Source organism: Protomyctophum parallelum (genome assembly GCF_964188405.1).
Source record: "Protomyctophum parallelum genome assembly, chromosome: 8".
NCBI classification, from domain to species: Eukaryota; Metazoa; Chordata; class Actinopteri; order Myctophiformes; family Myctophidae; genus Protomyctophum; species Protomyctophum parallelum.
The window spans coordinates 3,618,308-3,638,228 of record NC_139703.1 but is presented as its reverse complement, the minus strand read 5'-3'; the positions used below and the strand labels follow the sequence as shown (position 1 = coordinate 3,638,228).

At 42.4% G+C, this 19,921-nt stretch overlaps 2 protein-coding genes across 3 annotated transcripts; both read left to right on the top strand.

The window, feature by feature from the left end:
* Nucleotides 1–265: 265 nt before the first annotated feature.
* Nucleotides 266–19,921, top strand: pfkfb2b (6-phosphofructo-2-kinase/fructose-2,6-biphosphatase 2b). 2 transcript variants are annotated; one of them, XM_083771435.1, is made up of 17 exons: nt 266–436; nt 1,783–1,959; nt 3,056–3,181; nt 4,303–4,399; nt 5,319–5,382; nt 5,523–5,597; nt 6,014–6,070; nt 6,220–6,344; nt 6,633–6,840; nt 12,255–12,401; nt 12,494–12,598; nt 13,079–13,208; nt 14,609–14,620; nt 15,912–15,974; nt 16,293–16,357; nt 17,429–17,593; nt 19,235–19,921. In XM_083771435.1, the coding sequence occupies exons 2-17, from the start codon at nt 1,878–1,880 to the stop codon at nt 19,307–19,309; spliced, it is 1,596 nt and encodes a 531-aa protein (XP_083627561.1). In that variant the 5' UTR covers nt 266–436; nt 1,783–1,877; the 3' UTR covers nt 19,310–19,921. The 2 variants fall into 2 exon arrangements, with proteins under 2 accessions (XP_083627561.1, XP_083627562.1); XM_083771436.1 differs by lacking the exon at nt 14,609–14,620.
* LOC310863685 (replication factor C subunit 1-like) lies at nt 7,800–10,733 on the top strand (the record flags this gene model as incomplete). Its single annotated transcript, XM_083772182.1, has 1 exon — nt 7,800–10,733. The coding sequence occupies one exon, from the start codon at nt 7,800–7,802 to the stop codon at nt 10,731–10,733; it is 2,934 nt and encodes a 977-aa protein (XP_083628308.1).

Genomic DNA, 19,921 nt, shown 5'->3' with positions numbered 1-19,921 from the left:
CTATAGTATTCTTGTGCTATAGTAGCCAGAGCTGTGTCATTGAGCTCCTCGATACCAGAGCTTTTAATCGGGAGTTGGGTGTACTATGTTTACCGTAGGCTCTTTAATCAACGTTTACAGCCGTAGTCCGAACTACTGGTAGGAAACATTATGACGTAGAGAGGCTGAGAGGCACACCTTCGGTTTGGTTTGGAAGGACACCAGTGGACCTCAGCAGCGTCGTCAAGGACAGCCCCCACCCCGACGACTAGAGTGGTGCCAGCGGTCCCAGCAGAGGGACTTTTTGACAGTGTGACAGTGACGGATGTAAGCTGAGACAGACATTCTGTGTGGAGGTGATCACATGCGCTGCGCCCAGACCGCCGGTGTAAAGACTATCCGACCGATCACCAGCGCGCAGTAGCACGCAGGAATCCTCGTTTTGTCAGCAGAAAAGGTAAAAAGCAAAAATGTATAATCGAAATGCGATTTGGTTAAAAAAAACAAAATGCTGTCATGGTATGGCAGCGAATACGGGTGTAGACCTACATGTAGAATGTAGGCTATTAGATACGAGATTGTGGTGGGTATATAGTCAAAGTTATATGCGATTGTGCGTATATTAAAAAAAAAAAAAAAAAACGTTTTTGTTGCATCACTGCGGCTTTAGTTTGGCAGCCGCAGCGCGTAGCCTATAAGTACGTACGCCAACGATGTGATGTGGCAGCGCAGCTCATCACTGTCTTTCTTGACTCTTGGGTGGTGCTGCTACACTGAAGTCTGAAGTGACCACCGGGTGGTCGTATCTTAAATTTAGGAAATAAAGTCTGAAATTCCAGCTTCTTGTCTGTATTCCAGACAAGAATGAATCCCAAAAATTAATCCCATCCACTTTAAAGATTCAAGTGATCGGGGTTTATTTGTCACTCATACAAGTAGCCTAAGTACATGTACACAGTGGGTAAGCAGTGAAACGTTAATTGGCGTAACTCGTCTGCCCACCGTGCTAACAATAGTAGGCTAATTGGTCAACAAGTAACAAGATTACAGGATTACTAGATAGGATATAGGCTATACAGGTGAAGAAAGGTAAAGTAAAGGTAAAACCATTTAGAAGCAATGTGAGTCAGTGAAGGCTGCACAATGCAAGGCATGTCATGTAGCCTATGTTTATTGTTGTGTATTTATTACTGTAAGCTGCAATATCCCTTTGTGCTTGACATTTCTTTAACCCTGTCTTGAACCTTAAAAAAAAAAAAAACTATAGTCTATATAGCACTGAATTCCCTCTGAATTAAAAGTGCAATTCAAATAAAATATATCATCGTCATCAAGGGACCACTTCACCACTTTTCAACCCATCTTCATATTATATAATATGTCCTCACTAATAATCATGGTAAAATGGCATTTTTCCCCTACTCAGTCAGTCTGTGTATAGGAGGGCTGTGGGCAGTTCAGAACCCCATCATCGTTAGGCAGATTCTTTTTGAAACAAGATTATTTTTACAAAAAGGTTTAGATTTGTATTATCGTGAGAACGAATGCTTCCATTTTCGCATTGCAACTTTTCAGAATCAGAAAGCCTGCAGTTTCTATTATAGCTTGGATTCCCCATCGATGATGTCGCTGGTGGACGGGTTTCTGAACTGCCCACGGCCCTCCCATGAGACACAGACTGAGTAGAAAAAAAAACTGTGGCATTTTATCATGAACATTAGTGAGGAGTGAGGACCAATTATATGAAGGCAGGTTGAAAAGTGGTGAAGTGGTCCTTTAAGCAACAACATCCCTCTGTTTCAGACAATGGGCCGCTGAGAAGGATCTTTTGAATATTGCTATATATATATATATATATATATATATATATATATATATATATATCCAGCTCCATCACCATGTCAAGCATCGAAGACGTGGGCTCTATAAACTTGGAAGAAGCCAAGAAAACAGAGCCTAGAATGAATGAGAAGAAATGCTGTAAGTAAACCTAAACCTGCATGTTAGTCTTTACACGTGTTATAAAATAAATAACATTTGTAAATATTGTTATAAATGTAGCAGGGCTATATTATGAAATGACTACGCCACGACGCCAACCTCACAAATCGGCCTACGGCATACGCCTCACCCTTAACCATAACACCATATACAGTATGCTGGACAATGCAACTGGTCACGGTAATGTTCCCCAATTTGGTACGGGTTCAGAATGAACAGAACCAGAGGCGGATGTAACAAAAGTGTAAAGTTTATTCAACATGTAGAATAATATATTCAAGTTCAAATACAGAAGGGAAAGTGGTTATTATAGCTGGGAAATCATAGCCTCGCGTTGCGATACTAATATACCACTGCGCTGGGCTATGCAATAGGGGCGGGTGAAGTGTGGCTGCGCCAGGCTAGGGAAATCATGCTCCTAAAAGTGGGACTGCAGAGGGCAAGGGCAGGTGATATAGGGTGAAAGCTTCAGGGCCTACGCCCTGAACTAAACACACAGCAAATAACCTATCACCATGATACAAATATGCAAAACCTAAAAATGTAAGTAATCTCAGCAAAAAATCCAAACCATGCGCTATTAATTAATGTCCTCAACACAGTTGGTACCTGTAGGCAGACATGCAGCTGTATAGATTAAGTACTCGCTTCTCTGCTTCCAAGTCCAACAGAACAGCCATCCACCCAAAACCCCATTGGATTACACTCAAAGGTGATGAGTGAACCGGCCAGGGGTTTTGGGGTTTTGGGGTATTTATTAGGTAGGAAGGGACCAAACGCCTGAAGGGCTTTTCTTTCTTTCTAATTAACGTTTCAAGAGAGCATTTGATATGCAGTACAGGTTTCGGTTCTACTGACATTCTGAAGGACACAACAAATCTAATCTCTCTCATTTTACTTATCTTTGCACAGTTCCATGTTTAATTTCCTGTCTGTTATGAAATATGGTCTGTAATATATTTCACAATGCAGACGATAAACAATGGGAAATGAACACAATTATTACACAATATGCTAGCATAGGTGCCACTAGTCTATTTATTCATGTATTGACTGATGTGTTTCATCTGTTTAGCCTGGGCCTCCTACATGACCAACTCTCCAACGGTGATTGTAATGATCGGTCTGCCTGCAAGGGGAAAGACTTACATGGCCAAGAAATTGACACGATACCTCAACTGGATAGGAGTCCCTACCAAAGGTATAGTGTGATGGAAGCCACCTTCTCAATCAGCATAATAATAGAAGTTATTAACCTTTGTTTTAAAGCCACAAGTGTATAGACATGCCTCTGTGTTGGTTGAGTTGCAAAATGAAATTTATGAAAAAAGGTTTGCTTTTGTATGGTTCTAAGCATAATTGTATCTGGTATACTTTCAGATATATCTTTAGTCGTCTCTCTGACAAGGAATTGATATTGCAGTCAGAGCCTCTCGTAATTGAGGCCTTATAGTTATTCTTGAGGTACAACTCCTCCTTCATTTGAACTTGAGACATCACCTGACAGTGATCCTGATTGCTCACACAGCTCAGGGACAAGTCTTATTCAGAATCCTTGTTCTCTTACTCTCATCTGATTGGTTGTATGACTCTCTGGTACCATATTTAAGTGTGAACTACTATGTGCTCTGTACTCCCTGAAGAAGGCTTAACAGCCGAAACGTTGGTTTCATGTCTTACTTTGAGTCCTAATAGAAATATTGGCACTTTTATTTGGCTATCAAACTTTCTTGTTTTTTCAAGATTCCCTGTCCTGTCTAAATTTCATATAAATTATATTTTCCAACATTCAGTCACTTGTGGCACAATGTGCTATATAAATAAATTCATTATCATTAACATGTGTGGCAATTGCTACCCATCAGTCAATGCAAACGAGTCAAATCTGATTAATGGGCCATCCACATCAAGCACTACTATTAACTATGAAGATAGTTTTCAAAATTGTTCTTAACTCAATTGAATGACAGAATCCACACCGCAGACAATGACATTTGTAAACTATATAGATATCGTTGTAGTTCTAATGCTTGGTGTGGAAGGCCCTTAATTCTATGAATATACTATTTTGTCATAGGACTGGGTTATACGTACTGTTTGTATAGCAAGTCCATCATAGTTATTTCTTACTATTACAATTCTTTCTCCAAATGTAGGGTGATTTAAATCTTGAGTAGTAGATTGTAACTATTCAGAGAAAGAGCATTATCAGTCAACTCCAGACCTTGGTTTGTGCTGCATTATTGACAGTAATAACAACATATTGGTCTTCAAAACACATCAAGGGCAAACTGTTGACTCCATTATGTGTGCCATTTGCAGTGTTTAACTTGGGTGTGTACCGAAGAGAGGCCGTCAGGTCTTATAAGTCCTATGATTTCTTCCGCCACGACAATGAGGAGGCCATGAGAATCCGGAAGTAAGTTCCACACTTTGAACAGATTGTTTTTAATCTGTTGTGTGAGGCAGTATCATATTTCCTCAGTTGGTTCATTCTGCAGTCTCCACTGCTGCTTTAGTGACTATTAAGCTATTTTTGGGCCAGCAATCAATATTGAGGGCCAGGTTCACACTAGTGTTATCTCAGACTGCCATTGTCTGTGTAGAACTTGGAGTAATTCACACATACTGTTTTATTCTATGTTTGTACAGTAGTATGCATATTTACTTATTATAAAGCACCTTGTAACTCATGTTTGGAAAAGCTATGCAAAGTGCTAATAAATGATTGTACTTCGACACACTCACATGAGGTGCCAAAAAACAATGCTGCTATGCACTGACCTATATATTATACAAGCTGCTGCTGTCAATCTGAGGCACTTTAGCACCTACAAGCTTTGTAAAATGTTGAATGTGTTTTAGACCCATGTTGAACAAGAGGTAAAATAACGTTTTGTCCCTATGATTACTTAAACGTTCTGGCTTGTATGGTATTGTGACAACCCCCACCCATCCAACACCTAATCAAGTTATAGCAATAATAAATAAGTATTGGCAAATACTACTATTGTAGCCTAGCACTTCAATCCTAACAATTCTATTGATCTGTTCAATCCAGCATAGAGGGACTGCCATATACATTGGACTAGACTAGCGAATACCAAAAGCTTGCCATAGCAGGCAGCAATAACACAACATTTCAGATCAAGTTCCATAAAATACAATACTTTGACTCATTTCTCACCAATTGGTTTCATATAATATCGTTCAACATAATTTCCACATAACAAGCAGTTATGTGGAAGTCAACGTGGAGTTAAACCTTGATGTATAGACACAATAAAAGGGATCATTAGAATAGATTCCATTACCGTATTTCTCTCTTTTTGCCATAGACAATGTGCTCTGGTTGCTCTTCAAGATGTCAAGGCGTATCTGAAAGTAGACGGACAAATTGCTGTGAGTCCTTTTTCTCAGATTAATTTGTCTGGATCAGGGTAATTTAATCTCCTCTTTGATGTGGTGTTAAGATCTTCTGAATCCTTATCTGTCCCAGAATAGGTTTAGCTATGTCTTAACCTTTTGATTCCTTTCATCAGGTGTTTGATGCAACTAACACAACAAGAGAGAGACGAGACCTCATTTTGGATTTTGTTAAAGAGAATGAATTCAAGGTAAAACAAGTCAAAACTATTTATGTTCCAGTCATGTATTGCTGCCAATCTTACACTGTTATTGGAACCCCTCTTGTTACGTCCCCTTGATGGATCTGGAGAAACCAAATCGTTTTCACCTATTAACCTAGTATGTTTAACAAGCTATGAAACTGTACTGTGTTGTGTACAGGTCATAGTACCCCTAACAACAAGATAACAGACACACCAGACAGAGTTTGGGAAAATAACAACAAATGACAAATATAACAAGACATAAAACAGCCTCAGGGCCAGGCTACACCTAACACCCTTGAATACAAAGACATTAATGTTTAAACAAGTCATTTTCTATTAACATCAAACCATTAATTCAGCTGACATTCACAGGCAGTCGAGTCATAAATTGTCCACGTGACTTCCCCTCTGTCCAACAGGTGTTCTTTGTGGAGTCTGTGTGTGACGACCCAGAGGTCATTGCTGCTAATATCATGGTATGTTCTGTCAATTTCTGTAATTCAGTGCTTGACTCGCACGTAGACCGAGTCTAGCCCATAGTCTATTATTACGCACGCCGTGTTCTTGTTTTGTCAGAAATGTTATACTGCTGCACATTGTTGGAATTTGTTGAATGCCTTTGCAGGAAGTAAAAGTATCAAGTCCAGACTACCCAGAAAGACACAGAGAGCGAGTGATGGCAGACTTTCTCAAACGAATAGAGTGCTACAAGGTTACTTACCAACCATTAGACCCCGATGAGTACGACAAGTAAGGATGTATGAATCTTCATGGGTGTTTTGGTAACATTATCTCACTAAATGAAAGATTTCCCATTAACAATGTGTAAATTGTGGATGTATCTGATACTGCACTTTTATTTGCCCTCTTAGCAATTGGACAGGTGAACGACCATCATTTGGCATTTACCAGCAACTATTGCCAAATAACAGAAAAGTTTGTAATTTTGCTGAATTACTCCCTGCAGTTCTGACAATAGCCAGTAGGTGGAGGTAGAAAACAAACCATTCTGTTCTTGTTCTGATCCTTCCACACTAGGGAACTCTCTTTCATCAAGGTGATGAATGTGGGTAGGCGTTTTGTGGTCAACCGGGTGCAGGACTACATACAGAGTAAAATAGTCTACTACCTCATGAAAATCCACGTGCACTCTCACTCCATCTATCTGTGTCGACATGGGGAGAGCAACCACAACGTCGAGGGCCGCATCGGAGGAGACTCTGAACTTTCACCTCGTGGGAAGCAGGTGAGGTGCAGATTCTCTCCGGTTAACGATTATTCTTTTTATTATCCTTTTTTAAATGAATCAAATATTTTTAAATTATTTTATATATCAGCAGATCGGTAAACTTTGTCGCACAACGATGTCTTGCAAAAAATAGTGGACATATCAGATCTACAATACAAGCTCAACGTGCTGCGATGCGACATGTTGTGCAAGCTTGTAGATCTGATATTTTCACCATTTTCAAAGTGTTTGACATTTTACCCATTCTGACCGGGCACCCATTTTGGTGTCAGCATCATGTTATGCTTTAGCTATTTAAAAATAGCAGATCTACAAGCTCGTATCGCGCCACTCGGTGGCGCGATATGAGCTTGTAGATCTGCTATTTTTGAAAAATCGAAGAGCGACTGACATTCTTAGAATCTGATCTCAGGTCAGAATGGGTTCATCAGACCAGTGTGTGTCCGGCGGAAACCTCGTATGAATCTGATCTCAGGTCAGAATGGGTTAAAAACAAATCTACCTATGCCCATATATGGACATCACTGATGTCATCAGTATATGCATGTCCAAATATGGGAGTAGCTCATATAGAGTTATATAGAGTATAGAGTTGCTCACTTCTTGATTGGACAAGTGAGACAGGTAGGGCCATTTTGGGTCCTATGTGACTCGTTGTCTCACATGCGCAGTAGTGTCACCTCCGTGCACAATCAATATACATATTCCTTTAACTTAAGTGTTAAACTAATGTAGCAGAGCTATATTATGAAATTACTATACGACCCTCACAAATAGGAAGTGAGGGATCCTACAAAGTACAAACACATTAACCATACACTGTATATGCTGGACAATGTAACTGGTAAAGTTCCCAATTTGGTATACAGGTTCAGAATGAACAGAACCAGGCTGATGTAACAAAAGTGTAAAGTTTATTCAAGTAGAAACATGTATATACTGTATATTCCTCAATGATGGACTTTCTTGGCATTATCAGTGTGCAGTGTTCGGATAAGAAGCTGGTAGCCATCACCAAGAGGAAGGCTCCAACTCAGGACCCAGACGATTGCATGACCGATGACTTAGTCGCCAAACAGCTGCAGATGGAGGAGGACATGGAGAAGCAGGTTCTCGATGATGAGTTTGCCAGGACGGTGGCCATGCTGGATGAGGCACCACAGGCCAAGAAGGCTCGTAAGGACTCTGCTGAGAAGCCAGGGCCAACTATATCACCCAGGACGAGTAGTACATACTCTGCCAACAGCAGCACAAGCAGACAGTCAAAGGCCAATGAGGCTGACTGCTTCATAAGCAAGGTTATCAGTCCATCCCCTAAAAAGACCACAGCTCCTTATGTGAAGGCCAGCTCCAAACTGGCTCTAATGAAGAACAAAGATCAGGTGAAAGAGGAGGAAATAACAATTTCACCCAAGAAAATAAAAATCTCTCCCAAAAAGGAGCCCTGCACTGATTTAACCATAGAAAATAAATATACTCCCAGTATTGTTGAAGGGGAGACTGCAATCAAAGTATCCCCCAAAAAGCTACAGTCCACAAGCACTAGTCCTGATGACGGTGAGAAAAAGAAAGGCAACGCTACAGCTCTCAGAAACTACCTAAACAGAGATGGACCACGTGCTCTGGGCTCCAAGGAAATACCTAAGGGTGCAGAGAACTGTCTGGAGGGGTATGTTTTTGTGCTGACAGGAGTCTTAGAGTCCATGGAGAGGGATGACGCCAAGTCTCTCATTGAGCGCTACGGGGGCAAGGTGACGGGCAACATCAGCAAGAAGACCACCTATCTGGTGCAGGGCAGAGACAGTGGAGCATCCAAGACAGAAAAGGCAGGTAGTCTGGGAACTAAGATCCTTGATGAGGACGGCCTGTTGGAGCTGATCAGAACCAAACCAGGGAAGACGTCCAAGTATGAGCTTGCTGCTCAGTGCCAGGCCTCTAAGAGCAGAACACATTCCAACCAGCCCTCGAAGGGCACCCTGCCTGGCCAGAAAATCGCACCCTCCAAGGTCAACTCCAGGTCCCCTCAGACTCCCAGCTCCTCCAAGAGGGGCCTGGCCCAGGGCCAGAGCTCCATGCCTGCAGTAGGAGACAGTGCCAGCCCACCTGGGAGAGGCTCGGGGTGCGAGCTCCGCAGGGGACTTGGCCTTTCCCCCTCTTCCTCTTCTTTGGCCGGGGATGCTGCTAGCCTGCTGTGGGTGGACAAGTACCGCCCCCGCTCTCTGAAGGCTGTGATTGGCCAGCAGGGGGACCAGAGCTGTGCCAATAAGCTGCTGCGTTGGCTGACAAACTGGCACAAACACCGGGCAGGTGGAGCTGCTAAACCAGCAGTAGCGAAGATTGGTAAGTTTGGAGGCGGTAGAGATGATGGATCAACATTTAAAGCAGCTCTGCTGTCTGGACCCCCAGGAGTGGGGAAGACCACCACAGCAGCACTCGTCTGTGAGGAGGTGGGCTATAGCCATGTGGAGATGAACGCCAGCTGTACTCGCAGTAAGCACAGCCTTAAAGAGGTGATAGCGGAGTCACTCAACAACACTAGCATCAAGAACTTCTATACGGGCACATCCCAGACGGTCAGCAACAAGCATGTCCTTATCATGGATGAGGTGGACGGTATGGCTGGAAATGAGGACCGGGGAGGGATACAGGAGATGATTAGCCTCATCAAACAGAGCAAGATCCCAATCATCTTCATGTGCAACGATCGCAACCACCAAAAGATTCGTTCCTTGGCCAACTACTGCTTCGACCTGCGCATGCAGAGACCTCGAGTGGAGCAGATCAAGGGAGCCATGATGTCAATAGCATTCAAGGAGGGTATCAAGATTCCGCCGCCAGCACTCAATGAAATAATCCTAGCTTCCAATCAGGACATCCGACAGGTGCTCCACAACCTGAGCATGTGGTCTGCTACAGGAAAGGCGATGACATTTGACCAGTGCAAGGCTGACGCCACCAATGCCCGCAAGGACCTGAAAATGGGACCTTTTGATGTTTGCAGGAAGGTCTTTGCCTCAGGGGATGAGACTTCCCACATGAGCTTCATAGACAAGAGCGACCTCTTTTTCCACGACTACTCACTCGTGCCGCTTTTCGTCCAGGAGAACTACGTGCACGTACTGCCAGCAGCCGCCGGTGGTAATTTGAAGTCTCACCTGATGCTGCTCAGTAAGACGGCTGATTCCATCTGTGATGGAGACCTGGTGGACAGACAGATCCGCTCTGGACAGACCTGGTCACTACTGCCCACCCAGGCCGTCTATGCGAGTGTGTTACCAGGGGAGCTGATGCGAGGCTATATGAACCAGTTCCCCACTTTCCCAAGCTGGCTGGGCAAATTCTCTTCCACCAACAAACATTCCCGTGTTGTCCAGGAGCTGGCTTCACACATGTCCTTAAAGACATTGAGCAGCAGACAGGCAGTGAACCAGGACTACCTGCCGTACCTGCGGGGGGCGCTGTTGAAGCCTCTCCAGAGCCTGGGGGCAGAGGGAGCGGGCCAGGCCGTGCAGCTGCTGGACGACTACCAGCTCATCAAGGAAGACGTGGACAACATCATGGAGATCAGTGTCTGGGGCGGAAAGACTGACCCCTACTCTAAGCTGGACCCCAAGGTGAAAGCAGCCTTTACCCGGGCATACAACCGCGAGATCCACCTGACGCCCTACTCCCTGCAGACCGTGAAGAAGGGCCGACGCGGCGCAGGAGGCGCCGAGTCTGAGCTGGGAGGAGGTGCAGACACGGAGCAGGAAGCCCAGGATGCCGAGGGAGATGAAGAGGAGGATCTCGCTGTGGACGGCATGATCAAACAGAAAAAGACCAAAGCCACCAAGGAGCCCAAGAAGAAGGCGGAGGTTTTGGGGAAGGACAAAGCCAAGGCTAAGAAGTAAGACATGACCGGACCTGAGCTCTCCGTTCCTCTAGGCCAGGAAACCCCCTACAGACTCTTAGGAATGGAAAACGTGCCACATGGAAAACGCTTTCGCAGTTCAAAGCCACTGGAAATAGACTTATTTCCCCAAACAAGCAGATACATGAACAAACTGATAAGAACCAGAACGAAACAGGGCAAAGGAAAACGATATCCCCACCCAAACACACACACACCTTCACCCTCTTCTTGCACTACTATGCTCAAATTGTACCCTTTTAAACAAAATTTGTTGTAGATATGGAACATATCCTTGAATTGCACCTATCTAAACTAAAATGTGTTGTATATATGGAACATAACCTACTGTAAGGCTGTTCACAAAACGTTTACCTAACTTTACTACAGGGAAAACATGTTACTAACCTACTGTAAGGCTGTTCACAAAACGTTTACCTAACTTTACTACAGGAAAAACATGTTACTAACCTACTGTAAGGCTGTTCACAAAACGTTTACCTAACTTTACTACAGGAAAAACATGTTACTCTTTTTTGAGGGGCGCTAGCCCCTCCTATATTCAGCTATAGTGTAGATTTTCGTCTTATACCAACATTAAATTCCCATTGACAATGAATGGAGAATTTATATCATATGTGGACGAGCAAATCAGCTATTTTTGTCCTACACAAAGATCTTTCGTCTCTCCGGTGGTCACCAGACTATACCTGGTTGTCTATTCCTATAAGATTAACTATAACAAAAATCATCGCATGGATGCACCTGGGACGTATCCTAGGAGGGGCTATTCAAGTTAAAATACAGAAGGGAAGAGGGGTTATCAATATACTAACTCTGGCAGCGTCCCAGCTCCCCTCCACAAAACATCCCACCTGCTGAACTCGGTAAATGGAATAGAAAATGTCACTAATTAAAATCAACCTTTTCTTTTAGGTTTTCTTACCAAGTACAGTGTACACCTCATGCCTCCAGATCCCTAACAAACACTCAAATCAGGCTTCTGGCCAAACATGAGGCCTCAAACCTGCCCTACCTGCACTACCCTTAAAGGGGTACACTCTGAATTTTACCACCCGCTTCAAATGTTATCAACCGATAATTTGCTAATGCAATCGAGCCAGCAGGCTCTCCTGGAGCCTACTGACTGAGATTTAGAAAACGCAGAAGTGAAAAAAACTGCTGCCAAAGTGAAAACATTGTGAAACTGACTTACATGGCCAGTTAAGACTGATATGAGGTTAGGCGACTTACGTGGCCGGTTAAGACTGAGGTTAGGGTTAGATTTAGGGTTAGTAATAGTCAGACAACGTGACCAACGAAAGTCGGACGTCTCTGCGTTTCATAATCGCAGCCAGTCGGCTCAGGCGAGCCTGCTGCCTCGATTGCATTTGAGTGTTAAAGTAACCTACTGATGATTATCGGTTGATTTTCATTAGAATCCGCTAAATTTACTGTGTGAGCTACCATATGATTTATAATAATACACAAATGCCACGTTCTCTGTCTTTTTCATGCCCAGTTTGCCCAGGCACTGCATAAGTTCATTGAGGAACACCAGCTGTCAGACTTGAAGGTGTGGACCAGCCAACTAAGGAGAACCATCCAGACAGCTGAGGAGCTGGGTGTTCCCTACGAACAATGGAAGATACTCAACGAAATTGATGCTGTCAGTAACCTGATTTCTGTTCACTGCTAACAGGGGTGGGACACCTTTAGCATTATCTGTTGACATGATCTCACTATCTTGTCATGCTCCAGGGCGTGTGCGAGGAGATGTCCTATGAGATGATTCAAAGCTCATACCCAGAAGAGTTTGCTTTGAGGGACCAGGACAAATACCACTATCGCTATCCAGGAGGAGAGGTAACCAGCTGGACTTCACTGTACCTTGCACCTGTTCTGGGCAAAATACCTGTATTTCATTGTGTCAGACACCACCAGCCAAGATAAAACTTTTTAACAGGAGCCTCCATGTTTCTCCAGCTTTTTATTAAACAGAAAATGCATTTTCAGGTCAGGATACCAATTTTATCCAATCAGCATAAAGAACTCAGTCAGGATACAGATTGTAAGTGATGACACAAAGAAATGAGCAGACACATTTTGAACTGGAACACTATACAAATGATGCTGATAAATGGCCTACAATCCCCTACATGATACATTTTCTCCTGATTGGCTGAAATGTTCAGTACCTGACAATGTATTCTCTGTTTATTAAAGAGCTAGAGAACAAACACTATACAGCAATGATTACCATCGGAATATAGTGATTTAACCTTTGTCCTATTAAAATAAAATAAAAATAAGGGTGGTCGAAGCTAAATGTGTCTCTCACTGTAGTCATATCAAGATCTTGTTCAGAGGTTGGAACCAGTTATCATGGAGCTTGAGCGCCAGGGCAACGTGCTGGTCATCTGTCATCAGGCCGTGATGCGCTGTCTGCTGTCTTACTTCCTAGACAAGGGTGCAGGTCAGAAAAAAATAAATCATGGATAATTTATACTTGCGTCACTTAGTCTGTGAGCCAGGACCCCCAAATCTGGTGTCAATGGGCTGAATAATTCTCATAGTGATTTTTGGGAAGGTATACATCCCTAGTGCTAATAGTGTAATAGTGCTAAATATGTGATAGCATTGCAGTGGTGGTAGCTTTCTGTGTGTTATCGCTCCATTTATAACCACATGCCAAAACACAACTTTCTAAATCCGAATGAAGCATTCTACTTCAAACTGATGGTTCTCTCTTATTAGTTCTCTTTGAAGAATGGTTGGGATACAGCTCAGACTATATATTTCTCTGAAAAGTTGTTAAAATTAGCATGCCTAGAAATGTTATCCATTACAGGAGAGACAACATAGTGACTATATATTACATAAGACAGTTTTTTCTGTTTTCATGAAAGATGTAGCACAAAGGTTCCCTCTGTAAATAACTGTAAATATTTAAAACCATCTTAGAACATAAATTCTAAGGAAATGTTTTGTGAAATTGTAGTTGTATTTGGGCTCTTAGAACAATTTTTGCTTGGTTGCCAAAACTCTGGTAATTGGCATAATCCAAAAAGGCCACTGAGCGGTTTGCACTGAGATTATATTTGCAATCCCATAGTTGGAACGGTGGGGCGTTGCTATAGGAACCGGACCAATGTTAAAAGCTTCCGTAGGACTCAAACATTATATAGACGGAGTATATGTTGGGGTACTCATAATCAGGATCATAAAATCAACCCACCACATCCTCCTGGCCCTAGCCCTCCTGATTGACAGCAATATCTTACCCAAATCCTGGTCTACCTCATCGTCAAAACTACATCCTCTTTATCAACATCACTTCTCATTTGTAGCTTGAACATCTCATCAGGTGTCAGGTCACCCTTGGCAAAATGTGGATCTCCCATCCAAATTGTGTGACATCAGCCGATATTTCAAATTGAGCCCTCAACATGTGGTATAACAGGGCAACAGATTGTTACATTGTGACACCCAACTCACCCAGCACATCATCAGGGTAGTCTGGGAAGTTCCCTGCCACCCAACTCACCCAGCACATCATCAGGGTAGTCTGGGAAGTTCCCTGCCACCCAACTCACCCAGCACATCAGGGTAGTCTGGGAAGTTCCCTGCCAGCAAAGTATTCTGTGCTCTGATCTTGCCTTTGCACATGGATATGAGGTTGCACAGGACTGTCCCATTCTAATGCTCTGTACTGTACAGTATACTGTACGTCCACCCGATACACCCCAATACACCAACAAGACAAGCACATCAGTTTATTCACTGAGCATGCGTATCACACCCTGCATACTGTATGACGCCTGCCTCATCATGACCAACACTGAAGTGGTTTTCTTTTTTCTTTCTTCCTTTTAGGGCTAATGAAAGGTACAAGTATGGTGTGTGCGATATGAAGTGTGAGATTACCATAATAACAGTTCAGTCAGACAACTCACGAATAGATTTAACCTATATTTATTATAGAATGAGAATACGATATTAGACTTGGCGTTCGGCTCTGCTGCATTTTCTCCCTGCTCGGCGCGATTAAACACCATCATAAAACATTAAGAGCAAGGAGATAGATACTGTATACAATAAAAAAAAAACATGGGGAGCATAAATAACAGAGCCAAACATCACATAACAACCAGGAACCATATGCAGGAAGAGCATGCAGTCTGGTGAGCTTAAGTAGCCCGCCCAATTGGTCAGCTGACTGCCACATCAGCGAATGACGTGTGGGACTTGCACACTAACTAATGCAGCATGTTACCCCCTTGAGTATAGTATGCGCCTTTGAGCATGGCATGAACCCCCTCGAGTATGTCTGCCTGAACTAACTCTGCAGGCTACGCATCATTAATCCTGAATTATATTCCATAATATTCAAGGGCTTGAATATGATGATATAATGTTGGGGGGGGGGGGTGTATTAATATGTTTTTTCATATTGACCCATGCAACTTTCACCTAGTGTTATAAAATAAAATGCATGATAGCACTCATAAAGCTACCACTGGTGCGATGCCATCACATATTTTCTAACTCTAGACATGTATACCTTCACAAAAATCACTATGAGCATTATTCAGCCAGACGGTACCGACCAACACCGCTGGCTCACGGTCTAACTGAGAAAACAACCGAAGACGACAGGTTCTAATAACGATGTGACTAAAAACAAATCACACCCGTGTGAACTGAGTGGTGCAACCCCCCCCCCCCCCCCTCCCTCCCTCTCTCATTAGCAGGCAACAGTGCAGCACTCTCTCTCTCTCTCTGTTTCTGGCACAACAGCGCCCCTACTGGTACTCATTCTCGTGCTCATTAACGTCACAGGGACACATAGGTGAACACGGACATTGCTGTTCCTTGGAGTGGTTGCACCACTCAAAAACATATGCAGATACATTATGTGAAAATTGTTGTGAGAGTTATTTTCTTGGCAGTGTGCACATGTCATTTGGCACTGATCCACACACACACACACACACACACACACACACACACATGCCATGACAAATTATATCAGGTTTAAACTTTAAGCAGTAGATACACACGCACACGGGGTCTGTAGAGAATGCCTCTAGACATGCTTCTGAGTAATGTGTGTGGATACAGATCAATTCACACATATATACATGAAGTAAATTGCATTCTTTCTTCTTTCCCACAGATGATCTACCATACATGAAATGTCCACTTCATACAGTGCTCAAGCTCACACCTGTTGCGTATGGTACTGTAGCTCTTTCCTTTTTTAGAAGTACAGTTCATACATTATGTTATGTCTTGAGCGGTTCCAGAAATGTAATAATAATAATGGATTTCATTTATATTGCACTTTATATATTTGTCAAAGCGGTACAATAGGCAATTGCACAAAAAAGAATCATCACACCATTAAAAGAAAAACATCTAAGAAACTGAAACAAAACATTTAGAACAGGGCATAAGCCTAGAATGCTTTGTTAAAAAAGTTAGGTCTTTAGTCCTCTCTTAAAAAGTGGTGTCACATTCACCTGGATGTATTATTTGATTTCTTCTTTTTCTCCAGGTTGTAATGTGGAGATGTTTTATCTTGACGTGGAAGCAGTGAATACACATCGAGACAGGCCTCTTGTAAGTCTGGCCCAGGCTAAGAAATGAATGCTGTATCGATGCCATATCTGAATTGCAGCCTAAAACATATTAAGCCATTATCTACTATTAAATAGTAACTATTTGATAACATTCCATGTAAAACTCATTCGAACATTTACAAGTTCTCCCTTGTAATGTCAGCTAATCCCAATGTAGGTGCAATTGCAATGCAATCCCAATGTACTGTAGGTGAATCGCAATCACAGCCCAAATATGATAATTGCTTTTCTTCTTTGAATTGTTCCCTAAACATCCCTGTTCTGTTCTAATCACACTAAGGAACCCGAGTGTGTTCCTGTGTTCATTGACCTCCCTAATTAATCAAAGTGGCTCAAGCTATGCCTGATTATGTGAGTAGCTAACATGATAGTCTTTATATGTAGGCTGTGGCTGATTATACATCTCTGCTTGCTTGATCTGACATCATTACCATTACTCTGCTCCGGTTTCTTTCTGTCACTGGTTTAGTGCTCATAGGTTATGTGTATACGTAAGTATGTGAATCCCTAGAATTCTGGCCATGTCATAGTAATGATAGTAGGCACACTTTATGCAAAAACACCAATCTACAAGCTCACAGCTTGTTTTGTGAGTTTGTAGATTGGGTATTTCTGGCAAAGAGAGTTGGTGTGGAAATGGGCTTAGAGGCCCTAGACCACTGGAGACCCGGTGATCAAGGAAGTATATATGGTTTAAAATGGTTACGGATAGACAATTCAGTTTGATCCACTGCTTTGCTCTTCAAATCTAGTGCAAATCTAGTCTAAATGTTACCGCTCCCATTCTGTGGAAAGGCTTGTTGACTTGATCAGATCAGATGCTGTGTCTTCTCATGTAGTCAGATTAATATAACTATCACTATTTGTCTTGCAGTGAAATTACATTTATGTATCTGAACAATAATATTGTTATGTTCCCTGTAGTTTATGTTTTTGTTTGTCTGTGTCTGGTGGAGGTTGGCCCAGGGAGCTGATGCTGTTGTGTGTTCCCACCTATAGTATATATTCTTTCTTTAATGTTTTGCGGTGTTTCCCCTTCATCTCCTACCAGGGTAGAGTCTCGAGGGAGGCCACTCCCATTCTGCGACGGAATAGTTACACCCCCTTGTCCAGTCACGAGGTCAAGCGACCCAGACTCTACAGTGCCGGGAACCGTCCCTGGCTGCCCCTCGCCCTCACCCCTGCGGCTCTGATGCCAGAGGGACAGCAAAGTGAAGTTAGTGTCGGAATCACCCTCTTTAAATCAACGTCAATAATTCTAATCAGACTACCAGCCTCTTCCCCTCACTCACTCCCCACCAATCCTCACCTTATCTTTAGCATTACCCGCCCACCCTTGGATGGTTTCAGTCTGTGTTGCAATGTAGGGGTCTCCTTCTCTATCTGTCTCTCATTCTTTTCTCTGGAGATGTAATGGTTGTGGTTGAATGCAGCAATTCCGTGCTAAATGTTGTGGCTCTGTCCTCCACCTCAGCTAGCTGTCTGTCTCATGGCATGGCCTCTGACTGCATCACAGTTGGTTCAGCTTCAATATTCACAGCAGCATGCATACAGTATTCTTGGCTCTGATCCATTGCATTAGTTAATCAGTTAATGCTTTGGTCATGAGCTACCATGCTCTGAATAGCATATGATTTATAAAGCCTGATTTAAACTTAGTTGCATGGCAGTGTTGTGTGCCGAGAATAGCCGATCTACAAGCTCAGCGTGCAAAATTGCCCAGCGACGCATTGTAAGCTTGTAGATCTCTAATTTATAGTATAAATCAAGCATAGACACTCAGACCTCAGTGATATTTTGTTGGAGGGTCTTAGGGAATGTATTCAACCCCAAATCCAAGCCAAAATAGGTTTCACCAATATAATTAATTGTAATTAATGAAATCACACCCGTGTGAAGTGAGGGGCGCTCTAATCATCGTACATCATTGTACATCATCATCGCGAATGGTGGTCCCTTATTGGCCAAAGGTGGCCAGTGGACACAGACATTCCCAGCCGATTTGCTCAGACACATGACGTAAATTCTCCATTCATTGTCAATGGCATTTAATGTTTGTATTCAGACAGAATCTACACTATAGCTGTTTATAGGAGGGGCCCCTCAAAAATGTAATGTTATGGAATATTCTTAGCAGACATGGTACATCACTTATTGTTTTAACATACAGCATGCCATGTACTAAACAGGTAATTCAGCTCAGGAAGATAAGTGTTAAAGTTTTGAAAATGCATAATTCGTAAATGTTGTTGTGTGCTTGTGTATTTGTCAGCCTTGCTGTGTAAGTACAGTGCTTCTGTCCTTCTCCACATTTCTATCTATTTCTGTCCTTTTCCCACCCTCCTTCCTCTGTGTTCTCAGCCTCGGATAGGAAGCAGTTGTCTGTGAGTATTGGAGACGTTCCTGCCCCAAACCATCCATTTCTTCTTTCTCCCATGTTTTGTACCTCTATATTTAACCAAAATTGTTGTATATTCATATTGATTAACGTTTAGAGTTTTGAAACGGGAGTGAAGCCGATTGTCTACCTCGTTTTATCGCAATTATCTGCAGTCATTTCTTCATAAGAATTGAGGAAATAACAAGACATTTGTCAGTAAACAAAACAAACTAGTCAGGATTGATTGAACAGGACATGAAATAGAGCTTTATGGAATGTTGTGTAGATAAAAAATAAACGAACATTTTGGTGCTTTTGGTTAAGTATAGATTGAACCAATCTTTGTATTGACATATTGATCTAATTTTTCATACAGAGAAGTAAGTCCCAAACTAGGGACTTAATCAGTAAAAAGACGGCATTAGAAGATGGCATAGGTTCATGACCATCAACAACATTTGTCTATTTCTTTTGAAGGAACCCCTGTGTGAAGCAATCGACTATGACAGCCCTGAAGAAAGTCAAGAAACTAGTGACACTGTCTGTTTCTGAGTGACTTAGAAGAGAAGCCTGTGTCTCTCTTCTTTTCTTCAATCCTCTCAGCTTGAAGGCATGTGGAAATGTTATGGGGTGTCAGGCTAACTATCCACTCAGTGTATTACTCTATTATGTCATCTTTCATTTTATCATATGTTTTTTTTTCCTTCATATTCCTTAATATGATTGTACAGTGGAAGAACATTATACATAATGCCATTTCCACAAGAGGTTGTGTGAGTATAGGGCCATCTCAGTTTTATATCTAGGCCTTCATATTCCTCTTAACTCTGCAAGCTATATAACTCTCACTGCACGTTTGCCAATAGAAACAAATCAACCAGTGGCACATACGTACATCCACAGATCGGATTGGTAACCGAAGCAACTTGTAAATGCTGTGTTGCCTTACTGTGATGTTTGTTTGTACTTTTACTACTGTGAAAATCCTCCGTGTTCATTCATCTCTGAGAGTGTACAAACAGAATCAAATAGAACCATAAAGGTCCATTTGGTTACATGTGTACACACAGAGTTAACAAGTGGATAAATTAACACTGATGATTTTGCTGTGTACAATTGGACACCTGTGTGTAATGCAATCAATTATGTTTGATGTTGAGGTTT

What these genes read in the sequence shown, in the direction of transcription:
- pfkfb2b (XM_083771435.1), top strand. Translation starts at nt 1,878, where the DNA reads ATGTCAAGCATCGAAGACGTGGGCTCTATAAACTTGGAAGAAGCCAAG. An exon ending in TCATTGCTGCTAATATCATG is followed by an intron (nt 6,071 to 6,219) that starts GTATGTTCTGTC and finishes ATGCCTTTGCAG; the next exon opens with GAAGTAAAAGTATCAAGTCC. An exon ending in TACTCAACGAAATTGATGCT is followed by an intron (nt 12,402 to 12,493) that starts GTCAGTAACCTG and finishes GTCATGCTCCAG; the next exon opens with GGCGTGTGCGAGGAGATGTC.